General features: G+C 38.0%; 1 protein-coding gene across 1 annotated transcript; it reads right to left on the bottom strand.

The window, feature by feature from the left end:
- Window positions 1-1,733: 1,733 nt before the first annotated feature.
- LOC132136962 (guanylate-binding protein 4-like) lies at window positions 1,734-8,696 on the bottom strand. Its single transcript, XM_059547440.1, has 9 exons — window positions 8,506-8,696; window positions 8,290-8,417; window positions 7,941-8,050; window positions 7,500-7,687; window positions 6,193-6,435; window positions 4,514-4,794; window positions 3,379-3,591; window positions 3,067-3,169; window positions 1,734-2,794 (listed from the first exon to the last, which is right to left on the bottom strand). Exons 1-9 carry the CDS (start codon window positions 8,678-8,680, stop codon window positions 2,352-2,354), a joined length of 1,884 nt encoding a protein of 627 aa, XP_059403423.1. The 5' UTR covers window positions 8,681-8,696; the 3' UTR covers window positions 1,734-2,351.
- Window positions 8,697-8,753: the final 57 nt, after the last annotated feature.

The following is an 8,753-nucleotide window of genomic DNA, read 5'->3' as shown; positions in this document are numbered from 1 at the left end:
AGACAATAAATCAGTTAATTTGTTCAACCCGACTCACTCTTCTTAACCAACCCCTGTCCGAGCCTAGATAGATGTTATATCACTGGTGCGGGAGTAAAGGTACTGCGTAACCGTGGGGAATTTTATCATAATTTATTGTCAAACTGGTAATCATTACATCCCTAATACAGATTGTGTCAAAGCAGCTTTACAGTATCAAATAGGAAAATAGTGTGTCAGTAATGCGAAAGGACAATAGTAAACACTCATTTAAAGTCCATTCATCATTGAATTCAGTGATGTCATCTCTGTTCAGTTAATTAGTGTCTGTGCATTTATTTGCAATCAAGTCAACGATATCGCTGTAGATGAAGTGACCCCAACTAAGCAAGCCAGAGGCGACAGCGGCAAGGAACCGAAACTCCATCGGTGACAGAATGGAGAAAAAAACCTTGGGAGAAACCAGGCTCAGTTGGGGGGCCAGTTCTCCTCTGACCAGACGAAACCAGTAGTTCAATTCCATGCTGCAGCAAAGTCAGATTGTGCAGAAGAATCATCTGTTTCCTGTGGTCTTGTCCTGGTGCTCCTCTGAGACAAGGTCTTTACAGGGGATCTGTATCTGGGGCTCTAGTTGTCCTGGTCTCCGCTGTCTTTCAGGGATGTAGAGGTCCTTTCTAGGTGCTGATCCAGCATCTGGTCTGGATACGTAATGGATCCGGGTGACTGCAGTGACCCTCTGATCTGGACACAGACTGGATCTGGTGGCCACTGTGACCTCGGAATAAGAGAGAAACAGACTAATATTAGCGTAGATGCCATTCTTCTAATGATGTAGCAAGTACATGGGTGTTATGGGAAGTGTTTCCGGTTCCGGTTTACCTAATTAATGCAGCCTAAAAATCCTTTAACGGATTTGGATAATAAAAGCATATTAGTATGTTATGTGTATGCCAGGTTAAAGAGATGGGTCTTTAATCTAGATTTAAACTGCAAGAGTGTGTCTGCCTCCTGAACAATGTTAGGTAGGTTATTCCAGAGTTTAGGCGCCAAATAGGAAACTGCAGGAAACGTTAATAATGCTTCACTACCACATGATTATGCACCCTTTAAATAAGTGTTAGCTGAACCTTTTATGAGAGATGAACTTTTAGCTACTGTAACAAAATTTGAGTAAAGGTTGATCAAAGAGTATTAAGAGTATTTACATAATATTGTTGCTAAAGACAACAACGTAGACCACATAAAATACATTTTGGTGCAAAACTTGTTTTATTGCCTCAATACTCATAGGAGACAAAATCCTTAAACAGAGGTTATTCCTTTCATAATTAATCAACATGAACAAATTCCAGGAGAGAACGATAATATTTGTTAATTTATCAAAATTATGTAATGTTTGAAGTTACTTTACATTAATAAAAAAAGAGTAGAGCTAAAAAGCATAAAAATTTAGCACTATAAAAAATACTTGATACTAAATGATTAATAGTAAATGTTCATCAACATTTACAAATGATGAACAGTTTCAACGTGGCACAGCAAAAAGACAAAGAATTAATAAACTATTTACAAATATGTTTAAGTAGTAGAAGTGTGCATGCACACCACAAAAATGGCAAATGTGTCAACTTTACAGACTGTGGTTATGAGTTAATTAATCATGTCAACAGGAGTAGTGTCTAAAAGAGCTCAAATTTACTGACATTTATACAATAATTGCAAATGTAAAAAGTGCATTAGAAGATATAGAATTTATTTTAATCAGTTGAAGCAACAAGTTTACATTACATGAATGTAAGCATTCATTATAACATGTTAAAATCATTTGAATATTGTTATAAAGTGCCTGATCCTATACAGTATGAATTGAAAGTTTATTACCTTTTCATTTGAAGTTAATTCCCACCTTTCCCACCTTAACAAGGATCTGCCACATTCACAATAACACCAGTGGTCAAACCTGTCAAATCCCATGTTTACAGATCTACACAAACACCTGCTGTCATTGGCTGACTTGGGGAACACGTTGGCTGCAACCAACAATGGTTCATATGACCTTTGCCGTGAGCATTCATAAATGAAACATTCAGCCCATGAACATTTTTTATTAAAAAAAAAAAAAAAAAACTATCAACGCTAAACATTAAGTTAATGTAATCATGTAGACATTGCCAGTGTTTGGGAGTAACTAGTTACAAAATAAATGTAACTGTAATCAGTTACAGTAACTTAGAAAAAAAAAAGTGTTATAAGTCAGTTATGAAAATGATTGCGAAGGGGGTTACATGTGAGTGTTGTCTGTAAAAACACAATGAAATTGTTTTCAGTGAGATTACAGTAATAATGAATTCAGAATAGTGTATAAGCAGATTTCACTGTATAGAACAGCCTGAAGATGAAGGTCTCGGTCTGCTGTTGATCGCTTGCATCTGCTGTCTGTGCTGTTGCCTCATCACTTCCAAGTTCTGTGCGTTTCTTCGCTCCTGATCCGCTATCATCTGTGCGAACTCTCTGGACTTCCTGTCCTCTACCTCTTTATTATTCCTCCTCAACTGCTCGATCTCGCTGGCCATTTTGTCGGCTTTCTCTTGAAAGCCCTTCTCCATCAGGGCAGCCTGTTCCCTCAGCTTACTGTCCATGGCGCGCTGCGTCTCCTGCTGTTGGGAGGACATCTCCTCTTCCATCTTCTGTATGACCTGTCTCACCCTCTCCTCATTATTCTGTTCTTCAGTCACCATCTTCTCCTCCAGCTGACGCTGCCTCTCTTCCTGGGTCTTGATCTCCTGTTCCAGAAGGACTGCCCGCTCTCTCTCCTCTGGTCAGCCAAAACACAAGTGGTTCAAGAAACAGACATGCTGTAAGTTCAGCGAAGGAGACAAATCTAACAACATCATTCCTCTTGTTTGACACACTGAAAAGATAAGTGTTCAAAACGGTTGTAGATGTGGAATGAGATTGCATCCATCCCCTTACTCTACAATCCCTTCCACCACCCTTTCATTTAACTGTGCCACTGGGTTGATTCTATTCATATTCTCATGTGCAGGGCTTACTGTGTCTACTTTGTTGAAAACACCAAGCTCTTACCGTAAATCCTTCGTTCGTTTTCGGTTAGTTTATCATCAGCCTGCAGAATGGCTGTGGTGACTGCAACCTTTTGCTGTAGAAATTTCTCCAACACTTCAGCAATCTATGAAGAAACACAGAAAGAGTAAACTTGATGGCAAAAAATATTAGTATCTGAAGACGCTTAGTGTTATTGCTTTAATATATATACAGGATATACACAGCCATATCTAATGGCTACGAGTGTGATATTGCTCATCTCTACCTGTATGTCATCAACACTATGGTAATAACAACAGCATTGCTCTATGTTAATAATGTAACACTTATCACCTTGACTTCTTGACGGGCCAGTGTATTGTACTGATTCACAATGTCCTCCAGGTCCTGACAGAAGAGATTGTACCCACCAGCTGTGGCATAAAACCCTTGATTGATCTTCTCTGTCATTGCTTCAGAGAGAACTGATAGAAGACTTTCACATTTAGCCTCGGAGGCCTTCTCATTGTCCTGGAGATACCTGTCAAACTGTTGATTGATGGCTTCCTAAAACAGCACAACACCACAGGAAGGATTCTTTATGCTCATTATTCGAGTTTTCTGTACACTTAATTTTGACCGATCTAGTTTTTTACCAGATGCTTTTTTCAAAGCAACCTACAAAACAATACAATTCTTTGTATCCAATCCCAACCATTAGGAACAAGGGATTTGGTATCTTGCTCAAGGTCACTTTCCATTCAGACAGAATAATGTTCTGTTAACTATAGAAGGTACAGCTATCATGAAACCAGAGAGAAAGGCCACATGACTATAATATTATGTGAGAGAGTCAGTGGTAATATGGATGTGTTCCTGTTGCTCAGTATTAGAGGAGCTCATCTTAACCTGATAGCTAATCTGCTCCTGACCAGGTTAGTTTCCCAGAATAATATACCACACTCACTGAGCTTGAGCTATAGTCATTTTGATTTATGAAGCCAAATCAAGTGACAATGAGTCAGACTAACTGAAATAAGCCTGGCTTGTTTGGCAAACTTGTTTTATGTAACAGTCCTTTTTTTTTACCCCACTGGCAGATATTTTATCTTGTTTTAAGCTAAAACAAACAGTTATTACGATATGACTTAAGATACAGTATGTCTTGTTTTCTGAAAGATGCAAGTCATTTTTCTTGCTCAAGTGTTTCTGAGCCACCGTGTTCCCTGATGAATTTGCTTTGACATGAATTGAAACTTTATCGGGCAGCTCTCATTGTTACACATGCTTTAACTTCCTACATGACATTTAAAACCATTGTGTGCATTTGTAAATTAAAGTTAATTCGATTGTTATTAAATAATCTGCTTCTGAATTAACATTTGTCACCCATGTTGTTATTGGAGTCCTGGCTGTGAGTTTCATGTTGTTTTTCATAGTGACTTGAAACCATCTATTGTTGTAATGTGGCATGTCCACTCCCACCTACCTCTAAAGATGTCAAGAACTTCCCATCACTGTCCCTGAAGGAGCGTTTCATGAAGGTCTGTGTTGCCATGAGACTGAAGCATTGGTGTTCCGAGTTGATTTCATTCAGTTCCAGAGGGAAGGACTTCTTCAGCTTCTCCATTCCACTCTGGTACACCTCAAGGCCCTCCTGAAAAGCAGCCTCATTCTCAATCAGTGCCATTGCGATCACAGCATTCTCCAGACATGGCACAGCTCCACTGGCGATGGTTTCTACGTATGTTTTTACAAGATGACCCAGAACTGTAGGAAAGCAGAGGTGTCAAACACTAGTAAGGTAACAAATAAATGGATGGTGTGACAGTCAGTCCTATCAGCTTTAGTTTTGGAACAGTGATTTTTATTTTTTAACAGAAGCTTTATGTCATTAAGTCGTCGATGAATAAAAATGCAAAGACAAAAAAGAATTAAGAGTCCAAAACAGTAAAAGCATAATTCACTCGCAAAACAAATATTTGATGACTATTTTAGGTTAAACCATTTGGGTTCTATTGACTTCAATTTGTATGTCCAAAAAACTACAGACAGTTCTCAGAGTAAAGTCTATGTTCCATTAAAGAATGACTGAATGAAATGAGGTTGTGTAAATGATATCAAAACTGTAATTATTGGGGGAAATTTAAGAGACTGTCTTGCTAGTGTTGTGGCTACAGCAACGACTAAAATTGAATGGTGACCAATATAGCATTTGTTGAAAAGCTTGTGGAACCTGAACTGTGGTTGCTATAAATATTGAATGTATTAGCCAGCCATGCGGTATGTTTAACCACCAACACATCTTTTGAAACTAATTTCTAGCATCTCCCCGATTCAACCATTTAGAGTTGGGCGATATGACCAAAATCTTACACTATGACATGAGTACCGTATTTTCCGGACTATAAGTCGCACTTTTTTTTCATAGTTTGGCTGGTCCTGCGACTTATAGTCAGGTGCGACTTATTTATCAAAATTAATTTGACATGAACTGAGAGAAATGAACCAAGTGAAAACATTACCGTCTACAGCCGCGAGGGGGCGCTCTATGCTGCTCAGTTCTCCTGTAGTCTAACACTAAAAACATAGAGCGCCCTCTCGCGGCTGGAGACGGTTATGTTTTCTCTTGGTTCTAAATAAATGGGACTTATAGTCCAGTGACACATATATATGTTTTTTTCCTCGTCATGACATATTTTTGGAATGATGCAACTTATACTCAGGTGCGACTTATAGTCCGAAAAATACGGTAACTTCCCATCACAGTAATGGCTGAAATTTGTTTACTTTTTATATCAAGACATTACTTAAAGCCATATATAACTCACACAGCTTCTTGTATTAATATCTCTCAACACAACACAACACTGCATTTTAATGCCATAAAATTAAATTTAAATTTAATTTTTCTCTGATGTCAGCACTTTCATTTAGCCCTGGCACTGATTTATATGCTAGACAAAATAATAAATACAGTATGGCCAAATCTCAACATAAATCATATCTTCCAGCTCTAAAACTGCTCAAAGTTAAAACATTAAGGCATTGCAGACATACCAGTATTAGCTGCTTTGAAACAACTTCAGTATGTGTAGTATGAGAAGGGCTATAGAAATAAATTTGATCTCTTGGATTAGCCACTGTCTAAATGAACCAATGCTTTACCTCTGCCGGTGACCGTGTGTCCATCTTTCAGATTTTTCACTTGGCTCTGGTCAAAGATAAACTGGCAGAAACGATTCGTGACCTCCAAGAATCGTTTTGAAATCTCAGCTGGGTCTAGTGTCTCCAGATAAGAGACATTGTCTGGATTGGTTGGGAATGGGAAGGTGAAACATTTCCGAGATGGGAAGTATTTGCGAATGCACTCTCTTGGAAGGTTGTAATTGTTCACTTGAATTGAGTTACCTTCAAAAAAAAAAGTAAAAAAAAGGACAGCCTTCAGTCTAAATACACAGTTTGAAGTTTATTCAAGTGTATTATAAGTATAGCTCTTTTAAACTAAAAATAAGAAAGTATACTTTGTCTACTTTTTATTTACTTTGACATTTAATGACATTTAAGTATACTTTTATCCTTATAAAAAGTCTAGATTTATTTGAGCTATACTTGTGAAAATGTTTTTATTGTTATACAGAAGGGGGCGCTATTAAAAATCTTCTGTACAGAATTCCCAAAACAGTCTTTTTCAGCTTTATGTTGTTTATTTATTTATTATGAAACTTACCCACATTCCAGTGTTTATAGAAAAAAATGCATGAAGTTAGAATAAAATGTTTTTGTTTACAAGCAGATACCCTGTTCTTTCTTTTGATGTTTTGTATGTTCAGATAACCATAACAAAATATATACATATTAATGAATAAGGATATAGTAGTATACTTAAAGTATGATGTAAAGTTCAATTAAGGAAAACTTACAAGTATGCTTGCAGTATAAAACTACTAAACTAGTAGTTTACTGAGACTATACTTGTACTAAAGTATGTAGTAAAAATGCAAGTATTTAGTAAACTATTAGTATATTTTAGTATAGTTGCAGTACAAACTTAAAACATAGAGGTAAACTAGTTGTGTACTCAAAGTTTACAACTGTTGTACTTAAATTATACTTAAAACTATACTTTTGTATACTAGAAAATGGGCCTATTTAGTCCCAAAGAGTATTAAAATAGTATACTCACAAGTATACTATTACTACACTGATATTTGTATACTTACTCCATAAAGTATACTTAATATATATTTGAACTTTACTTAAATATATTTAATAACATAAATTTGAAGTATACTTCACTTTTTGGTAAGGGCACATAATGAAAACTTTACCATCAAAGAAAGTGCTAGCTTGTTAATGATATACATGTATGATCTCGGGTGTCATTGAAGATAACACAGAAAGCTGAAATAATTGACTGGAAGTGGCTAGAAATGTTTTGTTAAAATAAATTAATTAATATTAATAAATATTACCTAGTTTTAGCTTCAGAGCAAACTCTAGGTATTCATCCTCTGTTGCGTCTTTCCCATCGATGTTTAGCTGCAGAGTGAAGTCCCTCACAGCCCAGATGAAGCTAGGGAAGAACTTGACAAACTCTCCGTCATCTACAACTTCATCAGGTGACTTGATCTTGATGTACTCAGTTAGCTCAGTGACGTATCTGTTCAGTGTGAGTCAAAGGATTGTTGAACATTAACTGCAGTAATGTAAACCACGGAGAGCTGTACCAGAGCAATCCCAGCTAATGGCCAATTTACAAAATGGACAAAAGACAACTATAATTTGGAGGTTGCTTTACATGGAGTTTTTCTAATATACACATTACTAACCTATTTACCTAAATACTTTGCAGGCTCTCATATCAAACAAACTTCAAACTGAAACTGAAATATCAATTCTGATCAGAAGGATACTGCAGTTCCTCTATAGCCCTGTTGTCAATAGTTCCTCGGCTGTTCAGGACTAGAGTGCTGCTCAGAAGGACAGCCAAAGAGAAGATCCTGGTGTCATGCACGGAGTCACCCTGAGACAGACCAGAGATGAAGACGTGAGACCACAGCCCATAACAGACACACAGTTCCTGATATTGAATCATCTGCAGTTGTGTGATATTTGTTTGGGTTGGGTCTGTCACTACAACAAGTAAACAAGCATACAGAACATTGTCCATTCAAACAGGCAACTAGGCCTGGACAACTGACCAGCCATCAGACAGACAGACGTATAGATTATATATATGACAGAAGTACTTTAGTTTGTCACCTTGTCTACGTCTCCGAGTCCCTCGGTGTCCAGCAGCACCAGAGTGGTTCCTGCTTTATTGGGGTGAGGCACGCACCACATCCAGATGCCCTTCGTCTTGGACTCGATTGTGCTGCCCAGTGCAAACCCTGATAACCACACACCAGAAACCCCACAATGACTTGCATGCACTCATGTGAAGGACACGAGCGTTTGGATGACATCAGTGCTGCTGACCTGTTTGCTTCCCTGCCAGTCGATTCATCAGGTAGGACTTCCCAGTTCGGTAGAGACCCACCACGGCCACCACCACCACGGGCTGCTGGATCTGCTCCAGAACCTGCAACGCTGAGCGCTGGACACACAGCTTCCCATCGGACGCCGTGTCAATCAAGCACACTGGTTTGTCCATGGCCCCTGGACACCCAAACACACTTCACTTCCTTTAATCAACTGCATTGAAAAATACTCCAATAATCCTGCAT

The sequence above is a fragment of the Carassius carassius genome, chromosome 1 (assembly GCF_963082965.1).
Source record: "Carassius carassius chromosome 1, fCarCar2.1, whole genome shotgun sequence".
In the NCBI taxonomy this organism is placed as follows: domain Eukaryota; kingdom Metazoa; phylum Chordata; class Actinopteri; order Cypriniformes; family Cyprinidae; genus Carassius; species Carassius carassius.
This window is presented reverse-complemented; position numbering and strand designations above follow the sequence as displayed.